The sequence below is a fragment of the Gallus gallus genome (assembly GCF_016699485.2).
Source record: "Gallus gallus isolate bGalGal1 chromosome 39 unlocalized genomic scaffold, bGalGal1.mat.broiler.GRCg7b 39_unloc2, whole genome shotgun sequence".
In the NCBI taxonomy this organism is placed as follows: domain Eukaryota; kingdom Metazoa; phylum Chordata; class Aves; order Galliformes; family Phasianidae; genus Gallus; species Gallus gallus.
In genome coordinates, this window is record NW_024095974.1 from 48026 (window position 1) to 74930 (window position 26905).

Sequence of the window (26905 nt, forward strand, 5' to 3'; positions counted from 1 at the left end):
TTTGGGTCCCCGCAGGCGTTTTTCCCTGAGATTTTTGGGCTCCCGGAGCCCTTTTGGTTCAAAGAGGCACTGAAGGGTCGCGACGTCCAATGGGGCCGAGGGGAAACCTCGGGGCTGACCCCAAAAAATAGGGGGGGGTCTTTGGGGACGGACCCCAAATCGGGGGTCTTCCACGTGGGTTCCAACTGGGGGAGCTTTGGGGCCAACTCCAGTTGAGGGTCTTCTGGGGCTGACCCCCCAAATTGGGGGATCTTTTGGGGTCGACCCCAAATCGGGGGGCTTCCAGGTGGGCCCCACATCGGGGGAGCTTTGGGGCCAACTCCAATCGGGAGATGTTTGGGGGCTGACCCCAAACTGGGGTGTCTTTGGGGCTGACCCCATTTAGGGGATCTTCAGGGCTTGACCCCAAACTGAGACCTTATGGGGCTGACCCTAAATTGGGGGACCTTTTGGGGGTGGGGTCCCAAAATGGGGGATCTTTGGAGTTGACCCCCATTGGGGCTCTTTGGGGCCGCTGCATTTTGGGCTGAAAAATGGAGAATTTGGGGCCAAAGGGAGGCGATGAAAGCGCTGAGCTCAGCAGTCCGGGAGGGACCCTAAAAGCCAACGGGGTTAATTAATACTGTCTTAATGAGCCCATCTGGAAACGAGGCCTCGTTAACCCCCAACGCCCCAGGGTTGAGGCGCCCCGAAACCCCACTCAAAGTGATGGATTTTGGGGTTCTGCCCCCCAAATCAGGGCTGGGAAAGGGGGGGGGGGGGGAGTCGGAGCTGCAGAGGGTTTGGGGGGGGGGGGGGGGCGAAAGGAGCCCAAATTGGGTGGAAATTTGGGTGGAAAATGGGAGATTTTGGGGGGGGGGGGGGGGGGTGGACTCCCAGTTTTGGCTGAAAGAAATCCAATGTGTGCCCCAAAATGGGGGGGGTCCCCAAAAAGCAGCTCTTTCTGGGGGGGAGGGGGGGGAAAAATAGGGGAAATGGGGGGGGGGAACATTGAGGGGGGGGGGAGAAGGGCACCAAATGCTTCCGGATGTGATTTCTGTCTTTTTTGGGGGGGGGATTTGGGGGGGAAGAAAGGCAGAAGGGGCTCCGAGGTGGGCTCTGAGCGCCCCCAGAATTGGAGAGGGAGGGGTGGGGGGGCCCCCCACAACCCCCCCCCCCAAAATAAAGTCCTCATTGGGGTCAGAGGGAGGCGGGGGGGGGGCGATGGGGACCCCAATCTCTGCAGGCGGCGGCGGCGCAGTTCGGCTGTGTTGGGCTCTCCTTCCTCCTCCTCCTCCTCCTCCTCCTCCTCACCGCCATCCGCTGCGGGGTGGGAAAACGGAGCCCCCCCCCTCGTTAGCTGAGCCCCAATTAAAGCCGTCAGCCTAATTAGGGGGGGTTATTGGTGACGGGGAGGGGGGGTTTGACGCACCGGGGGGAGGCGAAGAGCTGCGCTGTGGGGGCGCTGCGGCGGCGGCGGTGGGGGGGTCCTGGGAGGGGGGGGGGGCGGTGGGACGGGGGGAGCTGTGGGGGAAAAAAGGGGGGGGGGGCGACAAAGAATTGACCCCAAAGGCCTCCAAAAGCCCAAATGTCAAGCTTGGAGCCTTTGGGGACACCAAAGGCTTCATCCCCAAACCCCATTGGGACCCCAAACCCCATTGGGGGCCGCAAACATTGATCCCAACACCCACTGCGGATCCAAACCCCACTGGGGACCCCAACCCCATTGGGGACCCCAACCCCACAGTGACCCCAGCCTCCATAGTGACCCCCGCCCCCACAGTGACCCCAACCCCCACAGTGATCCCAACCCTTGACCCCAGCCCCATAGTGACCCCAACCCCACAGTGACCCCAACCCCCAACAGTGACCCCAACCCCACAGTGACCCCCGCCCCCCAACAGTGACCCCAATCCCTTGACCCCAGCCCCACAGTGACCCCAGCCCTTAACCCCAGCCCCCCACAGTGACCCCAGCCCCACAGTGACCCCAAACCCTCCCAGTGACCCCAACCCCATAGTGACCCCAGCCCCATAGCGACCCCAGCCCCCCAAAGTGCCCCCAAACCCCCACAGTGCCCCCAAACCCCCCCCATAGTGACCCCAAACCCCCCCCAAAGTGACCCCAACCCCCCCCAAAGTGCCCCCAAACCCCCATAGTGACCCCAAACCCCCCACACAGTGACCCCAAACCCCCATAGTGACCCCAACCCCCAACAGTGACCCCAACCCCCAACAGTGACCCCAAACCCCCCCCAGCGCCCCCAAACCCCCATAGTGCCCCCCCCCGCGCACCCGATGGCGGCCATGACGGTGAGGTATTGGTTGATCTGCAGCATGGCGGCGTCCAGCAGCGTGTGGATGTTGTGCAGGCACTGCAGCCGCGCCTCCAAATGCTGCCGCTCGTGGCCTTCCATGGCCTGCAGCTCCTCCGGGGTCAGCCCCGCAAAGCCCGGGGGGGGGACCGGCATCGGGGGGAGCCCTGCGGGGGTTACGGGGGGGCTGAAATCCCGGGGGGTTATGGGGGGGCTGAAATCCCAGGGGGTTATGGGGGGGGGGCTGAAATCCCGGGGGGTTATGGGGGGGCTGAAATGCTGTGGGGTTATGGGGAGATTGAAATGCTGTGGGGTTATGGGTTGGGGGGGGGGGACTGAAATGCTGTGGGGTTATGGGGGGGGGAGACTGAAATCCTGGGGGGTTATGGGGGGCTGAAATCCCAGGGGGTTATGGGGGGCTGAAATCCCGGGGAGTTATGGGGGGGCTGAAATCCCGGGGGGTTATGGGGGGGGGGCTGAAATCCCGGGGGGTTATGGGGGGGCTGAAATGCTGTGGGGTTATGGGGAGATTGAAATGCTGTGGGGTTATGGGTTGGGGGGGGGGGACTGAAATGCTGTGGGGTTATGGGGGGGGGAGACTGAAATCCTGGGGGGTTATGGGGGGCTGAAATCCCAGGGGGTTATGGGGGGCTGAAATCCCGGGGGGTTATGGGGGGCTGAAATCCCGGGGGGTTATGGGGAGATTGAAATGCTGTGGGGTTATGGGGGGGGGGAGACTGAAATCCTGGGGGGTTATGGGGGGGAATGAAATCCTGGGGGGTTATGGGGGGCTGAAATCCCAGGGGGTTATGGGGGGCTGAAATCCCGGGGGGTTATGGGGGGCTGAAATCCCGGGGGGTTATGGGGGGGGGGCTGAAATCCCGGGGGGTTATGGGGGGGCTGAAATGCTGTGGGGTTATGGGGAGATTGAAATGCTGTGGGGTTATGGGTTGGGGGGGGGGGGACTGAAATGCTGTGGGGTTATGGGGGGGGGGGGCTGAAATCCTGGGGGGGGAGACTGAAATCCTATGGGGTGTAGGATTTTGAAGCTCGTCTATGGGGCGTGGGGGGAAACCTGGGGGGAAGGGGGGGGGGGGGGGAATTGGGGGAAAAAACCTCACGGACGGACCCCAAACCCTGCAGGATTGAGGGCTGAATATTGGGAAGAAAACCTCACCGCTGAACCCCAAACCCTACGGGGCGAAGGGGGCCGAGAGGAAACGGGAAGAAAACCCCCCCAGCCCGACCCCAAAACCGCCCCCCCGCCCCCCACTCACCAAAAATGGGCGGCCACGGCATTCCCAGCCACGGGGGGGGCAGAGCGAAGCCCGGCGCTGCAGTGCCCTCCGACCCCGAAGCGGTGCCATCCCCGGCCCTGGAGGCGGCTGTGGGGCCGAAGGGGGGCGTAAGAATGGGACGGAGGAACCGCCGACCCCATAAGAGGAGGGGGGAGGATGGGAGTGACGCTCACCTGGAGCTGCTGTGGGGCTCTCGGGGTTGGGGGGTCCCTGAGCGCCGGGGATGGGGGGGAACGGAGCCACGGGCGGCCACAGCGGGAACATCCCGGGGGGGAACGGGGGGAGCATCCCCTGTGGGACTGCAATGGGGTTGGGCACGGGTCAGAGCCCCAAAGGGGTCCCCGCGGCCCTAAAACGCCGTCCTACAGCTGCCTGAAATCCCACCCCCAACAGCAGCCAACAGCTGAGTGCCATCAGCCTGGAGGGGGGCGGAAACCCCGCTGTTATGGGGCACCCTGAAAGAAATCCTATACGTTCAGAAGCAATAGAATGGCAGAGAAAAGAGATTGGAGCCCCAAAGGGACCCTATAGCCATGAGCCCCAAAGGGACCCCATATACGTGAACCCCAAAGGGACCCCGTATCCTTGAGCCCCAAAGGGACCCCGTAGCCCTGAGCCCCAAAGAGATCCTATATCCTCGAGGCCTTAAGGGACCCCATAGCCCTGAGCCCCAAAGGGACCCCATAGCCCCGAGCCCCAAAGGGACCCCATAGCCCCGAGCCCCAAAGGGATCCTGTGTCCCAACCCCCCCCCCCCACAGCTGGCAGCAATCCCACCCCCACCCCACCCATCGTCCGGATGCCATCAGCCCTCACAGGGGGTGTAAACCCCGCTGGTTTGGGGGCACCCCCCCCTCCCCCCCCACCCCCCCTCGGAACCCCACGTGGGTCGTTTTGGGGCGGGGGCGGCTCACAGTTTTGGGGCTGAGCCCCCGGGGGGCTCTGAGGCGGCGCCGGGTTCTGCTCTGCGGCTTCGGGGGGCGGCTGCGGGGGCAGAGAGGCCCGCAGGACGTCCATGCGGCACGTGGGGCACGTCTGCTGCCGCTGGAACCACGAGCGCAGGCAGCTGGGGGGGGGGACACACACAGGGAAGCCTTCATCCCCACCGTCATCGTCAACGACCCCGAAGGCGACCCCAAAAAGGGGGGGTGGGGGGGTTGGGGGTTGATGGGGCGGTGTTGCCCCGGACCTGGTGTGGAAGATGTGGTTGCAGGGCAGGCGTTTGGCCCCCGTCACCATTTCCTCGCGGCAGATGATGCAGACGTTGTCCGTGGACTGCAGCTCCTCCGGGGTGGCGTCGGGGTAACTGCAAACGGGGGGGGGTTGGGGGGCAGAAGGACCCCGAATCCACCTCGAATCCACCCACAACCCCCCCCAAATCAAACCCACCCCAAACCCACCCCTAAATCCTCCGCCAGCCCACCTCAATACTCCCCCAAATCCACTCCAACTGCACCCTAAACCCACCCCAAATCCACCCCAAACCCCCCTCCCATCCCCCCCAAACCCCTCTCAACCCCCCCCAATCCACCCCAACCCCCCTCAAGCCAACCTCAAACCCACCCCTAAATCCTCCCCAAGCCCACCTCAAAACTCCCCCAAATCCACTCCAACTGCACCCTAAACCCACCCCAAATCCCTCTCAACCCCCCCCCCAAATCCTCCCCAAACCCCTCTCAACCCCCCCCAAACCCACCTCAAATCCACCCCAAATCCCCCTCAAATCCATCCCAACCCCCCCCCAACGCCACCTCAAATCTACCCCAAACCTCCCCCAAATCCACCCCAAACCCCCCTCAAATCCATCCCAATGCCCCCCCAACCCCACCTCAAATCCACCCCAACCCCACCCCAAAACTCCCCCGAATCCACCCCAAACCCCACAGGCATAACAGGAGAGCCCCCCTACGACGTCCCCTCACCACCCCCCCCCTCCCTTTATGGCTCCAGAACCACTTCAGCCCCCATTTCTGGGTCCCACAACCCCAAAGATCCCCCCATGGGCTCTTCCGGCCTGCTTCTGATGGCCAAAATGACCCATTTTCCCCCAAATCGGACCAAATTCAGCCTGAGGGGATCCCACAGCTCAGCCAAACCCACGGAGCCAGCAGGGCGACCCCCCCTCCCCGCATCCCCCCCTTCTTCAGCCTCAAATTCAGCCCCCGGTTGGCCTTCTGGGTACCCACAACCCCTTTCTCTGCTTATAGGGCCAACCCAACCCACTTTTAGGGTAAAAATGAGCCATTTCCCCCCCCCGGTTTTGCCCCATCTCACCTTACGTTGGATCCCATTGGGAGAGCCCAACGCTGCCCCAATCCACCCTCAGAGCCTCCCCAGCCCATTATGAGGGCAAAAAGGAGCCGTCCCCCCCGTTTTGCCCGGGCTCACCCCGAATCGGAGCCCACCCCATAAGGAGCCGCGGCCCCAAACCCCATAGGGAGAGCCAGCAGCACAACTCACAGCGTGTTCATGTTGCGGATGGCGCGGCGCGACATGATGGCGTCCGTCACCGCCTTCTTGAACTGCCTGCGGGGGGAGGGGGCCGGCGGGGTCAGCACCGGGGGTCCATCGGGGTCGGGGAGCCATTGGGGTCAGGGAGCCATTGGGGTCAGCACCGGGGGTCCATTGGGGTTGGGGATCCATTGGGATCCATCAGGGTCAGGGAGCCATTGGGGTCCATTGGGGTCAGGGAGCCATTGGGGTCAGCACCGGGGGTCCATTGGGGTTGGGGATCCTTTGGGATCCATCAGGGTCAGGGAGCCATTGGGGTCCATTGGGGTCGGGGATCCATTGGGGTCAGCAGTGGGGGTCCATTGGGGTTGGGGATCCATTGGGATCGACTGGCGTCGGGATTGGGGATCCACTGGGATCCACTGGGGTTGGGATTGGGGATCCATTGAGGTCAGGATCAGGGATCTGTTGGGATCCATTGGGGTCGGGATCAGGGATCCACTGAGGTCAGGGATCGGGGATCCATTGGGGTCAGGGATCGGGGATCTGTTGGGATCCATTTGGGTTGAGGATCCAATGGGATCCACTGGGGTCGGGGTTGGGGATCCACTGGGGTTGGGGATCCATTGGGATCCACTGGGGTTAACTGGGACCCATTGGGACCCATTGGGGTTGAGAATCCATTGGGATCCACTGGGGTCGGGCTTGGGGATCCATTGGGATCCACTGGGGTCAGGGTTGGGGATCCACTGGGGTCAGGGATCCACTGGGGTTAACTGGGACCCACTGGGGTCGGGGATCCATTGGGACCCACTGGGGTCGGGGATCCATTGGGGTTGGGATCGTGGTGTGAACGCAGCACGAGGGGCGCCGGGGCCGACTCACCTCATGGCCAGGTACATGGGGCGGATGGCGAAGAGGGGGAAGGTGTGCACCTTAATCATGATGGTCATGAAGGCCATGTAGAGGATGACTTTGATGAACCCTGCGGGGAGAAACACGTTGGGTTCGGTTCCTGGGGTGGAATGGGGGCTCAGGGGGGGTCCCAAAATGTCCTTCTTTGGGATGAGAATGAGCGACGGTGGGTTGGGGTGCACCAAACTCCAAATCCCCAACGTTTGGGGTCCACTCAACCCCCAAATCCTCAACATTGGGGTCAAACCCCAAATCCTCAACACTGGGGTCAACCAAACCCCCAAATCCTCATCAGCGTCCACCAAAACCCCAAATCCTCCAAGCTGGGGGATGGACCAAACCCCAAATCCCAAAAGCTGTGACTCTGAGCTGCAAACACCCCCTCCTGACCCCCCCCTTTCCATCGTTCTTCTTTCCATTCTGTCTTTTAGAACCGGAAAACGCTCTTTGGATTCCTAACGAATCCAAACGATTCCAACTCGACCCCATAGAATTTAACCCCAAAGAAGAGCAGATAACCCTAAATGCAGCAATATCGCCTCATCCCCATCGCATTTAGGCCCTCAGAGCCGGAACAAACCCCCAAACCCCCCTAATATTGCCCCCAACCCGGTGGGATTTCACCCTTCACAACCCCCCCCTCACCCTTCAGGAGGGCACCCCAAGCCACGGTTGGTCAGAACGACCCCAAAACGGGGAGGAATGGGGGGAAAAAGGGGGCACCCCGTACCGGTGAAGAGCTCCGTGTACAGCATGTAGACGGCCTTGCTGTCCCAGGGGTTGTCGTTCTGCAGGTCGATGGAGTGCAGCACGTACTTGATGAAGATGGTGAGCACCATGGTCATGAGGATGGCGTACTGCGGGGGGGGGGACAAGGCGCTGTCCGTCTGTCTGTCCGTCCTGCTGGGGGCTGGCTGGCCCCTGAAGGAGGAATGGGGGGCGGGGGGGGGGGGGGGGGTACCTCAAAGCCAAAGACCAGCTGGACGGAGGCGCCGCGGGTGAGGATGCTGTGATAGGCGTGGCTGACAAAGAGGAAATCCAGGATGGCCAGCAGGAACATGAGGGCTGGGGGGGGGGAAAAGGCACAGGTTGGGAGGGGCTGAGTCGTGGGGGGGGGGGGGGGGGAAGGACCTCAAATGCAGGAACTGGGAGTGGTTTGGGTGGGATGCAGCTGCTAAGGGGTGGGAAAAGGCCTCCAATGGAGCCTTTTGGGGACCATTCTAACTGGTTTTGGTGGGATGTAGTATTTAAGAGATGGAAAAAAACCCTTTGGTGCAGCAATTCAGACCGATTGCTGGGGGATATCGTGGCCAAGGGGTGCAAAAAAGCCTAAAGTCCAGGAATTTAGACCCATTTCAGCAGGATAGGGATCCTAAGAAACGGAAAAAAACCCTTCAACCCAGGACTTTCGACCCGCTCCTGTGGGATACAACCCCAAAGAAGGAGAAGAAAACCCGTAATTCCTCGGATTTTACCCTATTCTGGTTGGATACAACCCATAAAGGGAGAAAAACCCTTAAAACCCAACACATCGCCCCATCCTTGTATGGCTAAGGCTCTGAGAGGGGAAAAACTGCCTTAAAACCCATTCATACTGCCCCAGTGCTGAATGTGGGGTCGCATCCAGTCCCAAAGCTCCTCAAACCCCCACCAACACAGCCCCATACAACCCTGCTGGGTCCCTTTGGGGCCCGGGGCTATGGGGTCCCGTTGGGGCCCGGGGCTATGGGGTCCCGTTGGGGCTCATTAGAATAACAAACCCACAAGCTTATCAGCCCCGCCAGCCCCATGCTTGGCTGCCCCATGCAAATTCAGCCCCCAAATTATCTCTCCCGGGCAGCTGCAAGGGGAAGGACGCGGCCCTGATGCTTATTATGGGATGGAGCCCCAAGGCTCTGACTCACAGATGATGCGGAAATGGAAGAGCCAGGAGATGTTGGGGCTCCTCTCCATCTGTTAAAAGGAAAGAGAGAAAAATGGCGAGCCTGGCCCCAAAATGGGCGTTTTTAGGGTATTTTTAGGGGGGGTTTCAGGGCTCACAAAGTCCACGCGGTCGTCGGCCAACCAATGGAAGCATTTGAGGAAGAGGAGGAGGGTGAAGAGGGCCACGAAACGGGGGCTGAAGTCGTCACGGAAGACGGTGAAGGCCAAGCAGGTCTCGGTGACGGCGTACCAGGAGCGCTCCATCAGGTGCTGTGGGGGGGCCCAGAAACCCCATAAAGCCCCCATAACCCCATAATTGCACCACAGCGCCCCATCCCAACAGAGTCGAACCCCTCGGAGTTGTAATGACAAATCGGTGGGGTTTTGCCCTTCTGAGTTGGGAAATGCTCTTAGGATACATAACTGGGACTGAATCCCACAGAATTTGGCCCTAAAGAAGCGGAAAAAAAGCCTTAAATACAGCAATATTGCCTCATTCCCACAGAACTCAGGCACTTTGAGAAGGAATAAACCCCAACAATCCATCCTATCATCCCATCCCGATGGAATTCCACCCCCTTAGAATTGAAATAACCCCTTAAAATCCATAATACGGCCCCCAACTTGATCCAATTTCACTCTCCAGAACTGGAAGAAGCTCTTAGGATCTACAACGTTGACTCGACCCCATACAACAGAACCCCAAAACAGCAGAAAAAAAGCATTAAATCCCCCAATTTTGACTCTTCCTGATAGCTTTCAGCTGCTTGTAAGTGAGATAAACCCTTTACAACCCGCACTGCTGCCCCCTCCCTATAGAATTCAGCCTCAAAGACGGACAATAACCCCCCCGTTGACCCCATTGCCCCCTCCCCCCCGTGGAATTCAGACCCTCAAGAAATGGGAACGCTGCTCCAAACCCCCAAATCTCCCTTTCTTACCCCCCAGAATCCCCCCCCATCCCTGCCCTCCCCACACGCTCACCTCCATCTCAGCTGCACGCAGCTGCCCAAAGAACACCTTGCCCATGAACTTCCCCAGCAGGAACACCAACACGAAGGCCTGGATGTACAGAACCTGGGGAGAGAGACCCTCAAAGAACCCCAAACTGGGGCCGGGGGGGGCGGCTGAGAGCCCCCAGCCCCATTTTGGGGCTCCCTATGGGGCGGATCGGTGCCTTCGTGTCCACCTTTGGGTGGAAAATGAGAGTTTTTGGGTGTCAGAAAGCAGAAGTGGGGCCCAGCGTGACGGGAGGCGGTGCTGATAGGGTTGGCTAATTGCTCATTAAGCATAACGAGGCCGTTAGGAAACGCTGCAGGTGGAGGAAGAGGAATAAAACAACGCTGGCTTTCGCTCCCATGAAAACCCAATGGAAGAGCAACGTGTGGGGAAACCCCAAAGGAAGGGGAATGCTTTGGGAAACCCCTCGTGGTCTCTTGTCCTAAAAACGCGGGATTTTAACCCAAAATAAAAAGCTGGGGGGGGGAGGGGCCTGTGTGGGTACTCACGGCCATGCTGGGGCTGGATTTGGTGAGGTACACCACGGTGGGGTAGAACTGGTGCTTCAGGTAATAGGCGTGGGCCACCACGGCCGTGGTCAGAGCCAAACTGCCCAGCATCACCACCGCCGTGCACAGCATGGTCGCGGCACGGCCGCCTGCGGGGGGGGGGAGAGGGGGGAAAATGGGGTTAGAGGGGGTAAATGGGGGGGGGGGGGGGGGGAGGGGGAGATAGGGGCAGACTGGGGTTAGAAAGGGGGCAAGAGGGCCAAGCTCGGGTAAGATGGGGGTTACGGCAGCAGGTAGAGGCAAGAAAGGGAGGAGAAGAACAAAGACGGGTATAAAAGGGCTGAGAGGGACAAAGTGGGGCAGAAAAGGGGGTGGGGGGGGATCATAAAGAGCCAACAAAGGGGTGAGAGGACCAGAATGGGGCAGAGGGCCAAACTGGAGCAGGAAAGGGAGTTACAGCAGCAGAAAGAGCCAAAAAAGGAGTGAGGGCCAAAGTGGGGTAAAAAAAAGGGTTATGGCAGCAGAAAGAGGCAAGAAAGGGGGGGGAGAGGGCCAGAAAGGGAGCGAGAGGGACAAAAAGAGCCAAAAATGGGGGTAAGAGGGCCAGGCTGGGAGAAAAAAGGGGTGAGAGAGCTAAAATGTGGCAGAGAAAGGAGTTATAGCATCAATAAGAGCCAAAAAAGGGGGCTGAGGAGACCCCAGTGGGGTAAAAAGGAGGTTCTAACAGCAGAAAGAGCCAAGAAAGGGGGTGAGGGGGCCAAAATGGGGGCAGAAAGGGGGGTGGGAGGATCAAAAAGAGCCAAAAAAAGGGGGTGAGAGGCCCACAGTGAGGCAAAAAAGGGAGGGACAGAATCAACCAAGAGCCAAAAAAGGGGGGTGGAGAGGACCAAAATGGAGCTGAAAGGGGAAATTATAGCATTCGAAAGAGGCAAAAATGGGGTCAGAGGACCAAAGTGGGGCAAAAACAGAGACTTAAGAGAACAAAAAAAGGGAATTATAGCACTGAAACAAACAGAAGAAGGAAGGGAGAAGAGCAAAGCGTCATATCGCACCAGAGACAGAACTAAAGCATCAGATCAGGCCCAAAAATGAGTTGTAGGACCACACTGAGCACGAGAATGATTTCTGGGGCCAAACTAGACAAAGAAATTGCATCATAGTGACAAAAAACCATAATAAAACGGCAGCAAATGTGGGGTGAAATCGCAGCTGTTTGGTTAAACCTGGAAATCCTTTGTGTTCACCAAATCCCAACGGCTGACCCCAAATCCGGGCCTCATTCGGTCTCCCCATCCCCAGATTGCCTCTCTCAACCCCCCCCCCCCCCCCCCCCACCATCCCACCCCCTCAGATCCCCCCCCCATCTCTCCCCCAAACACCCCATACCCCCCCCATATCTTTCACACCCCCATCCCAAACTCCTCCCTCCACCTCTCAGTGCCCCCTCCCCCCCCATGTGCCCCCCAACCTCCCCATTTCCTCTCCCTAAACACCCCCTTATCCTCCCTGAACCCCTCCCACATAACCCCCCACCCCCCTTAGAACCCCTCCCCTCTCATTCCCCCCACTTCCCCCTCTATCTGCCCCCAGAGCCCCACCCCCACACTCCCCCCCCCCACAACAGACTCCCCCCAGCCACCCACCACCATCCCACACCCTCAGATCCCCCCACCTCCCCCCCGAGCACCCCATATCCTCCCGTACCCCTCACACCCCCATCTCCCCCAGCCCCCCCTTCACCTCAGTACCCCAACCCCCCCATGTAGCCCCCAAATCCCCCATTTCCCTTCGCTAAACACCCCCTCGCCGCCTCTGAACCCCCCCACACCCACTTATAGCCCCTCCCCCCACCTGCCCCTCTACCCGCCCCCAGAGCCCCGCCCCCACTCTCCCCCCAACTCACACAACATCACCCTCCCCCCCGACCCCACAGCCCCCCACCCCAAACTCCCCCCACTCACCCCCTTCCTCACCACCTCACCCCCACAGATTCCCCATACGCGACCCTCAAATCCCCCTCACGAAACGCCCACACGTTCCCCCCCCCCCCCCCCGCTTTGGCTTCACGCCCCCCGGAGCCCCCAGACCCAATTCCGGCCCCCCCCACTCACCCGGCCCCCGCCCCTCCACCGCTGCGCTTCCCCTCCTCAGGGCCGCTCCTCCTTCACCGGAAGTCCCTCACAGCCCGACACCTCACTTCCGGCCGGGCCGTACCACTTCCCCGTCACTGCGGGGGAACCCAAACTTCACGTCCTCTCCCCGTTCCCCTCCCATACAACTACTACCTCCCGATTTTTCCCTACGTGAATATCCCCACTGTTCCCCTCTGCAGTGTTACGGCGGTAAAAGCTCCGCACTCCCCGCACAAATCCAACGGTTCCCCCCCGCCGCTCCATGCTCGCACTTGGTACGGTCCGAACTGCCTCGCACGAAGGGGCGGTAACGCCAAGAGTCCCGTGTCTCGCTCTGATTGGCTCGCCTGCGCGGAGCTCAGCCTATCAGCAACCCCTTCTCACTCCCTCGCTGTTCTGATTGGTGATCACTACCTTCAAGTCCCGCCTCCTTGAGGACGACAGACAGCAGAGCGTGAAGCAGAGGGGTAGAGCAGGTGGCTTCGCTTTTTCTCGCTTTTGATTGGACGGCGCCGCGGGCAGGCGGCCAATAGAAGGCAAAGCCCGCTGAGGAGGCGGGGCTAAGTCTCGTCACGCCCACCGCGCTGAGGGGGTGGGCGGGAGAAAAAAGGCGGGAAGGGGGCGGGAGGCGCCACTGAGGGGGAATCGGAGCCATTTCTGCTCAATTTCCGTCAAAAAAAATACATAACGTAAGGGAAATAAAACCCCCCTCTCATTTTCTGTCAGGAAACATCGTGTGAGGGGAAACAAAACCACATTTCCACATTTTCTATCAGGAAACGCTGAGGAAACAGACCCATTTCTTCTCATTTTCTGTCAGGAAATGTAATGGGGGAGGGGGGAATAGAACCACATTTTCTCATGTTCTACCCATTTTGCCAGGAAATATGAGAGAAAAAGGCACTTTTCCTCATTTTCTATGAGGGGAAATGGAAGCACGTCTCATTTTCAGCCAGGAAATGCAATACAAAGGGAAATAAAACCCCTTTTCCTCATTTTCTACCACCAAACAGAGCCATTTCTTCTCCTTTTCTGCAATGAAATGCAATATAAAGGGAATTAAAACCCGTTTTCCTCATTTTCTACCACCAGAGGCATTTCTTCTCTTTTTCTGCCACAAAATGCAATATAAAGGGAAATGAAACCCCTTTTCCACCTTCTCTATCAGGAAACACTGAAGGCAAATAGGAAATGAGTGGAAATGGCTTTACCAGAAAGCATTGAGGGGAAATAGAGTCATTTCTCCTCATTTTCTGCCAGGAAACACAATATACAGGGAAACAAAACTCCTTTCCCTCATTTCCTCTAAGAAAACTGTTCCATGATGGGGTCCTGCCATGGGGGGGGGTCCTGCCATAGGGGAGGGGGGGGTCCTCCCTTCCCCTTCCTCCTCCCCTCCCCCCACGGAAGGACCAGGACTCCATTGGGACACAAAGCAGCCGGTTTACTCAACAGGACAGGAATGTGAGCCCCTACAGCAGGAAAGGAACCCGGAGCCGTCCTTCAGGAGGCAGAAGAGGGGCATCTCCTGGCTATAACACAGAGAATAGAGGAGGAGTTGGGGGGGGGGGGGAACTCGTTATCTCCCTCCTTATCTCCCTCCTTATCTCATCTCCTCCTCCCAGAACCCCGCAGGAGCACTTTGGGAACCCCATCTCCACCCCCAACATGGGACGCCTACAGAGAACCGCAGGCATCGCGGCGCCTGGAGGCGAACCTCCTCCTGGAGGAGCCCCGGGAGGGGCCGGGCCTCCTCAGCAGCTCCTCCACCCTCCTCTGCAGGGCCGACGTGGGTTTCCCATCCCACCTCCTCATGTCCTCCCCGTGATCGCGCAGGTAAAACCAGAAGGTGAGGCGGGGCACGCAGCCATCCTTGACCAGCGCTAAAGCAGGGCTGGAAGGACGTCCATCTTGCCCACCGTCTCGCACGACCAACTCGTTGCTTGGCGAGGATGAGGAGCAAAGCTTGGCTTTCTTACACTGCTCGACCTCCCGGGACAGCTTTTGCACTTCTCTGGCCAATTCCTCCAGCAGGGTGACGCAGCGGCGCTGGATGGACGCCACGTTCCTGTCGTAGTCCTGCAGGGCACAGGTCAGCATCATCACCGAGGCCGGGTTGTGGTACATGCACTGCACGGCCGTCATCGTGGCCACCAAGTCGGACGGCGCGCTCACGGCCAGCTGCCACCACATCTGCGGGGTGCATTTGGTGGTGTCGGGGCAGTCGTCGGCCCGAGGGTCGTCGGGGTCGAAGGAGTCGGCGTACAGCATCTCCACCACGGCCAGCTGGCGGAGGCGTTGGATGCCCTCGTCCAGAGTGAACCAGGGGGAGGCGCGCGGCGTTACGTACTTCCGGTTGCGATAGCGCTGCCTGACGGCGCTCAGCATTCGTTTCCAGAGGGTGAAGCTGCTGTCTTCCCTCCTGCAGATCAGCCTGTCCAAGGCCGGCTCGTTGGAGAGGGATCCCAAGCGGCGGAGCTGCCTGCCCTCCAAGTTGACGCCTTTGGCCCCGCTGTCGTAGCAGCGCAGCAGCCACGCGGCCATGTTCTCATCCTCCAGGCGGGTGAAACACTCCTGGTAGACCCAGATCATTTCCTGGTTCAGAGTTCGGCCCAACGGCTGCCGCTGCTCCTCTTCTTCCTCCTCTTCCTCATAGGAATCCCCTGAGAAGGACGATGGAGGAACAGCAATCGTGACCGCCCAGAGGAGCGGGGGCTACAGGCACCGGGGGGGGGTTCCCATCTCCCACCCACGGTCCTAAGGATCTTTTTGCTTAAAGAAATCCTCCCGTTTGGGGCACGATGGAACTGCAAAATGAAGAGATCAGAGCCCTGCAGGGAGCCTACGTCCCTGAGCCCTAAGGGGACCCTATAGCCCCAAGCTCCAAAGGGAGCCCATAGCCCCGAGCCCCAATGGGACCCCATAGCCCCGAGCCCCAATGGGACCCCGTAGCCCCGAGCCCCAATGGGACCCCGTAGCCCCGAGCCCCAAAGGGATCCTGGATCCATAACCCCCCACCCTACAGCTGGCTGAAATCCCAGACCCAACACCAGGCAACACCTGGAGGCGCTCAGCCTGAATACGGGTTGAAATCCCACTGTTTTGGGGGGCACCCTAAAAGAAAACCCCTAACTCTGTGGTGTTCAGACGCTCCCCGTCGGGGCTTAAGGAAAAAAAGACCGCACCCCAACACGTTGGGAACGGCTGTGAGAAAACCTCTGTGGTTTCTTGGGGGTGTTTTTGGGGTGTGGATGCTCACAGTTTTGGGGCTCAGGAGCCGGAGAGGTCCGCGGTGGCGTCTGGGGCCGGGCCGGGGGGTCGGGGGGCTGCGCCGGGGGGTCGGGGGGCATCAGCTCGGGGTAGAACACGCGTTGGACGGGCATCCGACACATGGGACACGTCCACTGCTGCCGGAACCACGACCGCAGGCAGCTATGGGGGGGAAACAGACAGAATCCATAATCCCTCCCGTCCCAATAACCCCAAAAGCGACCCCAAAACGGCCTGTTTCGCCCCAAACCTGGTGTGGAAGACGTGGCAGCAGGGCAGGGCCGTCACCTCCGGCCCCATCTCCTCTCGGCAGATGACGCAGGCGTTGTCCTCGGCGGGCAGCGCCTCCGGGGTGGCACCGGGGAGGCTGTGTGGGATGGAGTTATGGGGTAAAATCCCCCCCCCCACGTACGTCCCATGGGGGTGATGAGAGGATGGCCCAAAGGCTCCCCCTCCTCGCTCTCATCCCTCATTTCTTTGTTTAATTATATTGTCAGTCAGGTTTGGGGACACCCAGAACCTTCTTCTCTACCCATAAGGTCTTCCCAACCCATTTTTGGGGGGCAGAAATGGCCCATTTCCCCCAGATTTGGTTCAGCTCTCCTTAAGGCGGATCCCACCCCCCCCAAAGAAACCAATGCAGCCACCGGGACGTTCCCTCCTCCCCACAGTCCATCGCTTCCTGAACTAATTGAAGCTTTTAATTACATCTCAAGACGCCCATAACCTCCTCCTCTACCTTTAGGGTCTTCCCGGCCCATTTTTGGGGGGCAAAAGGAGCCGCTTTCCCCCCTGGTTTTGCTTTACCCCGAGGCGGATGCCACCCTAAAAGCAGAGACATCACCTCCAAGACCCCAAAAGCGGGGGGGAAGGAGGGTTTATGGCCCAACTCACAGCGTGTTCCCACTGGGGTCAGCAAAATGCAACACGAAGAGATCCACTGCTGCCTTCTTGAACTGCCTGTAAGGAAATAGGGGGCCGTGGGTGTCATGGATGTGGCAGAAAAAGCCCCCCCAAAACCAACACAACCCCAAAACTTGTGACTTTCTGGACCCCAAAAAGCTCTCGAGCCCTCCTTCCATCTCCCGGCCATCGCCTTGGCCACCAACGGAGCGCTGAGCAGCCTCAATGGCATCAAGTGAGCCGTGATGGGTCACAGTGACCCCCCCTACCCCCCCCCAGAGCCCAAATTTGGGGGAAATTAGAGGAAAATGAGACCCCAAAAGGAACTCACGTCACAGCCAGGCATGCGGACTGGGCGGCGAAGAGGGGGAAGGTGCGGGTCCCAATCATACTGACTATGAATCCCACGTAGAGGAGGGCCCTGATGAGACCTGGGGGGGGGAAACCACATTGGGAGCCATTCTTGGGGTACAATGGGAGCTCAGAAGAACTCATAACGTCCTCTTCTGAGAGGGGGATGGGAGAAGTTGGGTCAACCAAACCCCAAATCCTCAGCGCAGGGGTTGAATAAACCCCCAAACCCCAAATCCTGAGCCCTGGGGTTGAAATAACCCCAAAACCCCAAATCCTGAGTGCTGGGGTTGAATACACCCCAAATTCTGAGCGCTGGGGTTGAACAAACCCCAACAAAACCCCAAATCCTGAGTGCTGGGGTTGAATACACCCCAACAAAACCCCAAACTCTGAGTGCTGGGGTTGAATTAACCCCAAAACCCCAAATCCTGAGTGCTGGGGTTGAATAAACCCCAACACCCCAAATCCTGAGTGCTGGGGTTGAATAAACCCCAACTAAACCCCAAATCCTCAGCCCTGGGGTTGAATAAACCCCAACTAAACCCCAAATCCTGAGGGCTGGGGTTGAATTAACCCCAAAACCCCAAATCCTGAGTGCTGGGGTTGAATAAACCTCAACAAAACCCCAAATCCTCAGCCCTGGGGTCGACCAAACCCCAACAAAACCCCAAATCCTGAGTGCTGGGGTTGAATAAACCCCAACTAAACCCCAAATCCTCAGCCCTGGGGCTGAATACACCCCAACAAACCCCAAATGCTGAGTGCTGGGGTTGAATACACCCCAACTAAACCCCAAATCCTGAGGGCTGGGGTTAAACAAACCCCAAATCCTGAGTGCTGGGGTTGAATAAACCCCAACAAAACCCCAAATCCTCAGCCCTGGGGTCGACCACACCCCCAACCCCTCCACGCTGGGCTCGAGTAAAACCCGAATCCCCAAAGCTGAGCCGTTCTGAACCCCAAACCCCTCTTTCCGACCCCTCCTCCCATCTCCCAACCACTGCACGGAGCCCTCGCTGACGACCCAACGAGCGGCGCTTGGCCACAGAGACCCCTCCCCCCCCCCCCCCCCCCCCCTCCCAGGAGCCCAAAATGGGTTGAAAGAAGAGGAAAACGGGGCCTGTCGTACCACTGCAGAAGGAGAAGCACAGCGCGCAGCTGTCTCTGTTCTCCTGCAGGGCTCCGCAGTGCGGCTCCAGGAGGTGCAGCACATATCTGCTGATGGTGGTGAGCACTGCGGCCAACAGGATGGAGTGCTGGGGGGAGAGGGGGGCACAGAGGCTGTCTGTGTGTCTGTCCGTCCTATGGGGGGGGGTTCTGTCCCCTGGAGGAGGAGGAGGGCGGTACCTCGAAGTAAAAGAAGAGCTGGAAGGGAGTGTGGTCACTGAGGGAGTGGTGGGAGATGGACAGGTCCACAGCAACCACCATCAGCACGAGGAGAAAGGCTGAACGACAGAGGGGAGAGCTACGGATGGAAAGGCTGCCCCAACCCCGCGGGATGGAGCCCCAAAGAGCTGGGGGAAAAAGCCCTAAAATCCACACATTTTGCCCCGTTCCTCTGAGTGAAAGCCCCGAAAAGGCAGAAAGAGCCCTTAAAACCCAACACATCGCCCCATCCTTGTATGGCTGAGGCTCTGAGAGGGGAAAAACTGCCTTAAAACCCATTCACGCTGCCCCAGTGCTCAATGTGGGGTCGCATCCAGTCCCAAAGCTCCTCAAACCCCCACCAACAATGGGGTCCCGCTGGGGCCCGGGGCTATGGGGTCCTTTTGGGGCCTGGGGCTATGGGGTCCTGCTGGGGCTCATTAGAATAACAAACCCACAAGCTTATCAGCCCCACCAGCCCCATGCTTGGCTGCCCCGTGCAAATTCAGCCCCCAAATTATCTCTCCTGGGCAGCTGGAGGTGCACAACAAACCCCAAACCCACAGTGCAGGGGGAAGGACGCGGCCCTGATGCTTATTATGGGATGGAGCCCCAAGGCTCTGACTCACAGATGACGAGGAAATGGAAGAACCTGGAGAAGTCAACTCTCCTCTCCATCTATAACAAAAGGGGGGGGGGGGGGAAGGGTGAGCCCAGCCCAAAATGAACGTTTATGGGGTATTTTGGGGGGGGGGGATTTTAGGGCTGAGCGCTCACAGAGCCCACGCAGCTGTCAGCCACGCAGTGAAGGCATTTGCGGAAGGAGAGGACGACGATCTGAGCCACGAGATCAGAGTCCAGGTCGGTCCTGAAGGAGACCAAGGCCAGGATGCTCTCGCAGACCACGAGCCACAGCTGTTCCGCCAGGCGCTGCGGGGGACAGGGGGACGTGGGGGGGGGGTTTGGGGACCCCAAGCGGGGGCCTCAGAGCACTCAGAGGGGGGAGAAAAGCCCTCCGGATCCCATTGCGCTGCCCTGTCCTGCTGGAACCCGGCCCTAAACTGCTCAAAAGTGCCTCGAAATTCGGTAGCCTTGCCCCGTTCCCGTGGGATTCAGGTCCTTACAGGTGGAATAAAGCCTTCAAACACGGCTGTGCTGCCGTATCCCCACAGGATTTGGGTCCTTACGGGTGGATTAGACCCTTAAACGCAGTGGTGCTGTCACGTCCCCATTGCATTCAGGTCCTTACAGGTGGATTTGGCACTTAAACCCGGTTGTGTTGTCGTATCTCCATAGGATTCAGGTCCTTGCAGGTGGATTAGACCCCTAACCCCAATTATGTTACCGTATCTCCATAGGATTCAGGTCCTTGCAGGTGGATTAGACCCCTAACCCCAATTACGTTGTCTCATTCCCATAGGATTTAGGTCCTTATAGGTGGATTAGTCCCCTAACCCCAATTACGTTGTCCCATTCCCATAGCATTCAGGTCCTTACAGGTGGATTAGACTCTTAACCCCAATTACGCTGCCCTGTTCCCATAGCATTCAGGTCCTTGTAGGTGGATTAGACCCATAAACCCAGTGGTGTTACCCCATTCCCATAAAATTAAGGTCCTTACAGTCACAATAAGCCCTGGAAATCCATCCCATCACCCCATCCCTCTGGAATTCAACCCCACAGAGATAAAGAAAACATCAAATCCAGCGTTACTGCCTCTTCCCCATTGGATTCGGGTCCTTAAAGCTCAAACAAACCCTTCAGGTCCATAATACTGCTCCGCCCCCATGGAACTGAGCTCCTGCCTGGATCTCCATCCCATAATACCACCTCCTCCCCCCGCCCCCCCACAGCAGCCCTCCCCATGCGCTCACCGCCATCTCCTGCAGCACACAGGAAGGGGGGTGGAGGAGCTGTGGGGAGAAAGGACGGCTGTGAGGGCCAAAGGACCCCAAAGTGGGGGCGAGAATGGGGAGGGAAAATGGGGCTATGGGGCAAAAGGGGGGGGGGGGGTAATGGGGTTATAGGGCCAAAGGGGGGCAAAAAGCATCTTTAGGGGGCTGAGCTGCACCTGAATGGGAGTGAGAGCATCTGGAGGGGCAAAAAAGGGGGGTTATGGGGGCAAAAGGGGGGGGGGGGAATGGGGCTGTGGGGCAAAAAGGGGGGGTGAGAGGGACAAAGTAGGGAAAGTAATGGAGCGATAGCGTCAGAATGAGGTGAAAAATGGGGATATGGGGCAAAAGTGGGGACAAAAAGGAGAGGGGCTGAACTAAAGACTCTCCCAAACACCCCCTCAGCCCCCCCCACTTGGCCTACCTCAGCTCCTACCCCTTCCCTCCCCTCCAAGGCCCCAACCCCTAACCCCCCCAACGCCCCATCAGACGCCCCTTCAGACCCCCCCACCGCCCCTCCCCTCCTCCCCAAACCCCCAGGACCGCTCCCCCCCCCCCCTCCCCCAGACCCAATTTCGCCGCCCGCCCCTCCGCCGCGGCGCGCGCCCTTCCACAGGGCCGCTTCTCCGCCACCGGAAGTCCCCCAGAGCGCGGGGGCTCACTTCCGGTTGAGCTGCACCACTTCCCCTTTAATGCGGGGGAGCCAAATATTCACGTCCTCACCGTTCCCACCCCAAACAACGCCTTCCTCCCGATTTTTCCCTACGAGAAAATCCTCACTGTTTCCTTCTGCAGTGTTACGGCGGTAAAAGCTCTGAACTCCCCGCACAAATCCAACGTTTCCCCCCCGCTCCATGCTCTTACTTGGTACGGTCCGAACTGCCTCACACGAGAGGGCTGCGCCGCCAGTAGTCCCGTAGCTCGCTCTGATTGGCCCGCCCGCGAGGAGTTTAGCCTATCAGAAATGCCTTCATTTTCCCTCTTCCTTTTGATTGGTTGTCACCACCCTCTCGTCCCGCCTTCACGCGTTTGACAGACAGAAAAGCGTGAGGCAGAGGGGTAGAGCAGGTGGCTTCAGTTTTCCGCGCTCCTGATTGGTCGGCGGGGTGGGCAGGCGGCCAATAGAAGGCGGTGCCCGCGGAAGGGGGCGGGCCCATAGTGAGCCCCGCCTACCGCGCTGAGGGAAGGGCGGGAGGAAAAAGGCGGGAAGGGCGCCGGAGGGGCTTCTGCGCTGCTCTGAGGAAAATTGGCTTTTTTCTCCGTTTTCTGAGGGAAAAAATGGGGCGTCACGAGGTAAAGTTCCCCGAGTGCCGTTCTGGGGGTCGCTTTGAGCCGTTTTGTGGTGTTTTTGAGTGAGATTTTGGAGTGAAAGGGGTGAAAAACGGCACTGTTCCCTTTCTGTAGCTGTGCTGCTCTGTGGGGGTGGGGGGGGAAATAACGCTGTTAATTCACCTCATTTCCCGTCAGAAATCCTCGATTATGGGGAAATAACGCTTTTTTACCTCATTTCTTGTCACAAAATGTGAGCTGTGGGGAAATAATTCTGGTGTTTTACCTTATTTCCTGTCAGGAATGGTAAATTATGGGGAAATAATGCTTTTATCTGATCTTAGTTACCGTCAGACAATGAAAGCTGTGTGGATTTAATGCTTTTTTGCCTCATTTTCTGTCAGAAATCACAAGCTGTGGGGAAATAAAGCCTTTTCTTTCCCTCATTCTTTACCAGGAGCTGAAAATCGTATGGAGATAGAGCTTTTTTTACCTCATCTTTTGTCAGGAATTGTAATGAATTAGGGGGAAATAAGGCTTTTTTACTTCATTTTCTGTCAGGAAACAAATGGTGTGGAATTCAGGCCTTTTTCCCCCATTTTCAGTCGGAAATGCCTCCTTCCAGCCCCCCTGGCAGCCAAACAGCAGCAGCCCCTCAGCAGTGCCCTGAAATGAGGACCGCAAACACTGATTTGGTGTCTTTTTTCCCTCAGCTTTTGGTGCATTTTTGCTCTTTCTGCCCCCTTTCCTGGGGGTTGGGGGCCCCTCCTCGTTTACTGGAGTGGAAAAAGGGGGAAAAGCTGCAGAATTTGGGTCGTTTCCCCCCCCCCCCCTTTTTTTTTTTTTTTAGTCACAAATGGAGGAATTTCCTCTTCTATAAAGGAGAAACGTTTCCTTTTCACCGCTTCAGCCTCAATAGTGGGTCTTTTTATATGTCGTTATTTCACCCCATTGCGTTGGTTTTACTCCTTTACTGCTTTGCTCCTCCAGTCTCAATAACTGCATTTCCTCACCTCAACCAGGGAACCCAAATTTAAGTGCTCTATTTACCACTTTTTTTGCTTTTATTTCAGCTCCTGCCCCCAATGGATGGCGTCAGTCAGAGCCTTCGGACCCCTCCGAGGTTGAGATCCCCTCCCAGTGTGAAAATAGAGGGATTTCGCCTTCAATATGCCTTTATTTCTTAAAAGAAATGTTTTCCTTTTAACCAAATTCCTTTATTTTAACCAGATTTTTTTCCTTTTAATACAGATTTCAACTTCTGAAGGCAGCTTTTGTCCCTTTGGTAGCACAGATCTCAGCTCCTCCTCCACAGCAGTTTGGATTCCTTCCTTTTTCCCTACAAAAATATAGATATAATTTTACTTTTTTCAGCTCAAATGTCCTCTCCAGGTGCATTTTGAGGTGTATGAGGGATTTCTGATGAGCGCTGAGCTCGTTAGGGCTGACCTGGTGGGGGGAGGGGTGTCCTTTGTTGGTGGGGGTACAGATGGTGGTGTGAAGGGTTGGGGCTGAAGGAGGGGAAATGGGGTAAAATAAGGGGGAAAGAGGCAAAATGGGGGAGGGGGGAGAATGGGAGAAATTGGGGGTGGAGAGGGAAGAAGTTGGGGGGTGAAATGAGGGGGGTGATATTGGAGGGGGACAAAATGGAGGGGAAGGGGAGTGTGAAACTGGGGGGCATAAAATGGGGGGTGGGGGTGCAAAATTGGGGGGAAGGAGGGCGTAATGAATGGGATGAAATGGGGGGATGAAATTATGGGAGGGGGCAGAATAGGGAGTGCAGTTTGGGGAGGGAGTGAAGGGGGGGGTCTCAGTTTAGGGCTTGGGGGTTTCTGGGTGTTTGGGGGGTTTCTGGGTGTGTGGGGGGGGATTGGGGCATTTTTGTGCTGGGGGGTTCTGGTTTTGGGATGTAAGGTTTGGGTCATTTTGGGGGAGATTGTGAGTGTTTTGTGGTGGGTCCAGTTTGGGGTTTAGGATTTGGGGTGTCAAAGTGGGGGGGGGGTCGGAGTTTGGGGGTTTCCTACTGTTGTTTTGGGGAGGGTTTCAGATTTTTTACATAAGGATCTGAGGGGGTTTGCTCTGTTTTGGGGGGGAGGGGGGGGGGGCTTCAAGGATCTGTTCCCTCCCACCCCTTTTCTCCAGGGCACCACAAAGGACCCCCCCACACCCCAACCGGGCACCCAAAGACCCCCCCAGGACCCCCCCAGGAGCCTCCATTTGCACCGCCACGAGCGCGAGGCCTTCTTCGCCCTGCTGGGTAAGCACCAAAGCCTCCCAGAAATGGTAAAAATTCACCATTTTTTTTTCCCTATTTACACCAAAACCACCCAGAAATGGCAAAAATTCACCATTTTTTCTTTATTTCCCTCAAATAAACCTGAGAAATCCCCCCATAACCCCCGCTTTCATTTCCCCTGCAGAGGACAGCGTGGTGCAGGAGTTCCTCTCCACAGATGTCTGCTATAGGATTTCTGATAAGGTTCGAACGCCCCATCCCCTTTTTAACCGTTTTTCCCTCTTTTTGGACCAAATCTGTGGTTAATTTTGTGTGCTTTTCTTCTTTCTTTCAGTATTTATTGGCCATGGTGCTGACGTACTTCAAGCGCGCCGCGCTGCCCACCAGCAAATACACCCGCATCAACCTCTTCACTGCGCTGTATGTGCTGCTCGTTAACGCAGCCCTCGTTAATTAGTGGGCTCCTAATGAGGCGCTCGTTAATTAATAGGCTTCTGATGGGGCTGCGATGCTCAGCAGTTGGGGGGGTGGGGGCAAAACTGGACATGTCCTGCAGGTTTGTGTTGGCTTTGTGAGAGCGGCGGCTGCTCAATGTGGGGGTGCCCCCCTCCCTCAATGTGGGGAGGGGTTTATGGGATGTGCCCCCCCCCACTCCCAATTTGGGGCTGGGGGGGGGGGGGGGGTGATGGTGTTCCCCTCCTCCCAGTTTAGGGACTGGGGGGTTCGGTAGTGGTCCAACTTGGAGTGGGATTTGGGGGTGGAGCCTCAGGGTGCCCCCCCTACCCAAATAGGGCTGAATTTTAGGGGTCCCCCCCTCACATTGCTTCTGTCCCCCTCCCCAACGCCCCCCCCCAGGTACCTGGCCAACGACATGGAGGAGGATGAGGAGGAGCACAAATACGAGATCTTCCCCTGGGCTCTGGGCTGGGGTTGGCGCCGCCTCTTTCCCCGCTTCCTCCGCCGCCGGGACCGCCTCTGGGCCCGCATGCACTACAGGGCTGCAGTCAGCAGGCACTGCTGCGACGAGGTCACCCCCAAGACCCCCTCCTTCCCCCCCTCTTCCCCTCCCCCCCATCAAGACCCCGTCCTTTTCCCCCCCCCAAGACCCCCTCTGCCTGGGTGGGGATGGAGAGGAGGTGGAACTCGAGATGCGCGTTGTCCCCGCTCAGCCCATCTCTGCTTTCTGATGGAGTGTTTCCCATCCGAAGCCAAGACGGTCATTTTTGGGATGTGCTTTTCCATTCTTAACCGATTTTTGGTGAGATTTGAGCTCAGTTTTAGGTCTAAAAAGTGGCATTTTGGGGGCGTTGCCACCGAACTCAGACCCTTGATGCGAAACAAGTGCTGTTGTGGTGACCCCACATCACTCCTGCCCCATTGAGCCCTCTATCCCCCCCTCACTCCCCCCCAGCAGCCCCCTGACCCCCCTGCCCCCCCCATTAACCCCACTACCCCCATTAACCCCACCAACTACTCACACCCCCCATTAACCCCCTCATCTCCCCGCTCCTTCTCCGTTAATGCCCGCCCCCCCGTTAACCTCCCTATCCACATTAATCCCCCATCCCCCCATTAACCCCCAAACCCCTCCCTCCTCCCCCCACACTCCCAATTTTTAACCAAATCCCCTCTTTTCCCCCCCCCAATTTTCAGATCATGGCCTCCGACCCCTCTCACTGGGCTTGGCTCCGTGACCGCCCTCCGCAGCACAGCGGCGCCACGCGCCCCTATGGGAGAGCCCTCCGGGACCCCCACCCCTCCAGCTGCCCCCGCTGCTGCCCCCCCCCCCACCACCGCCCCCCAGGAGGAGGAAGAGGAGGAGGAGGAGGAAGAGCACAGCACTCCATGGGCGCCCTCCATGGTCATCCTCCCACTGCAGAGTACGTCCCCGCTTTCCAACTGTGCCGAAACGCGTTGATTTCACCCCAAAAATCAGCTGGGGGGGGGGGGGGGGGGGCTGAGGTTGGGGCAGGCATCCCCAACACTTTCCTTGCAGCTCACAGTGCTGATTTCTGTGCTTTTTAACCCCAAATCTCTTTGGTTGGTGTCAAACTGAGCTGCTTTGCAGTACTGATGGTTTTTTTTGAGGTGGTTTTCTCTATTTTTATGACTCACGAGGAGGGGAAAAATCAGAACCATTTCTGCCCCCAAATCTCTTCCATTCTCTCTCAGTGTCACCACTTTCATGCTGTTCCCAATCAGCGTTGCCCTTTTTCCCCACTTCAGCCCCAAAAGCCGCCCATCTCTCTGTGTGTCACACACGGGGCTCTGCGCCTGAGGTCACGTGTAAAAAGGAAAGGAAAAATACCCCAAAAAGGGGGAAATACCTTTGTGAAGGATTAAAAAAAATGGCTATTTTTGCACTGTGGGCGTCAGGTTGGGAAATGGAGCGGAATGGGGGGGAAAGAAAAGGGCAAATTTGAGTGGAAAAAGGGGAAAAATGGGGATGGGAGGGGATAGGAGTGCCTTTTGCTGTTGCTGTAGAGGCTGCACGCGTGTCTCAGACTGTCATACGTGTGTCACGCATGTGTCCTGGCCTTGCACACGCCTCCTAGACTGTCACATGTATGTCTTCACTCTCCACACGCGTGTTCCCAGTTGTCACATGTGTGCCATGTGTCTTGGCCTTGCATGTACATCCCAGATTGTCACACACATGTCCCACGCATGTCTTGGCTTTGCACACGTATCTCAGATTGCCATGTGTCATGTGTGTCACACGTCTTGGCCCTGCACACGGATCCCAGATTGTAACGTGTCTCGCACATGTCCTGGCCCCATATACATGTCCTAACCCCACACATGTGCTGGACCCACATACATGTCCTGACCCCACACATGTGCCCTGCCCCACACATCCCAGCCCTCCCCCCTCCCCCCACACACACACCCCTTCTCCACGCCCCCCCCCCCCCCCCTCCCCCCCCCCCCCCACTGCAGCAGTGCTGCTTTGCAGCAATGCAGCAGAAGCCCTGCTCTGCTGCAATGCCAACCTCCAAAACCCCACAAACCTCCCCAAAAACGCCCCCCTCCCCACCCCCCGCCCCCAAAACCCCTTCATTTCCCCCCCCCAAATTCCTCCCCCCCCTCACTGCCC

General features: G+C 58.1%; 2 protein-coding genes across 5 annotated transcripts; one reads left to right on the top strand and one right to left on the bottom strand.

Moving 5' to 3' along the window:
• Window positions 1–855: 855 nt before the first annotated feature.
• On the bottom strand, window positions 856–20948 carry LOC107050103 (E3 ubiquitin-protein ligase synoviolin-like). 4 transcript variants are annotated; one of them, XM_046906085.1, is made up of 25 exons: window positions 20873–20948; window positions 20286–20324; window positions 19189–19279; window positions 19041–19089; window positions 18394–18491; window positions 18176–18302; window positions 17024–17123; window positions 16684–16749; window positions 16040–16156; window positions 15779–15951; window positions 14499–15182; window positions 10388–10536; window positions 9864–9956; window positions 8997–9149; window positions 8861–8909; window positions 7918–8021; window positions 7687–7813; window positions 6927–7026; window positions 6051–6116; window positions 4780–4896; window positions 4505–4684; window positions 3765–3890; window positions 3571–3678; window positions 2274–2460; window positions 856–1503 (listed from the first exon to the last, which is right to left on the bottom strand). In XM_046906085.1, the coding sequence occupies exons 4-25, from the start codon at window positions 19087–19089 to the stop codon at window positions 1369–1371; spliced, it is 3108 nt and encodes a 1035-aa protein (XP_046762041.1). In that variant the 5' UTR covers window positions 19189–19279; window positions 20286–20324; window positions 20873–20948; the 3' UTR covers window positions 856–1368. The 4 variants fall into 4 exon arrangements, with proteins under 4 accessions (XP_046762041.1, XP_046762040.1, XP_046762039.1 ...); XM_046906084.1 differs by having other exon boundaries at window positions 4505–4656; window positions 19189–19341; XM_046906083.1 differs by having other exon boundaries at window positions 19189–19341.
• Window positions 20623–25937, top strand: LOC107049524 (speedy protein 1-A-like). The gene is made up of 8 exons (XM_046906089.1): window positions 20623–20627; window positions 20871–21108; window positions 22947–22964; window positions 23715–23829; window positions 23993–24051; window positions 24143–24228; window positions 24664–24835; window positions 25462–25937. Exons 1-8 carry the CDS (start codon window positions 20623–20625, stop codon window positions 25831–25833), a joined length of 1065 nt encoding a protein of 354 aa, XP_046762045.1. The 3' UTR covers window positions 25834–25937.
• The last annotated feature ends 968 nt before the right edge of the window (window positions 25938–26905 follow it).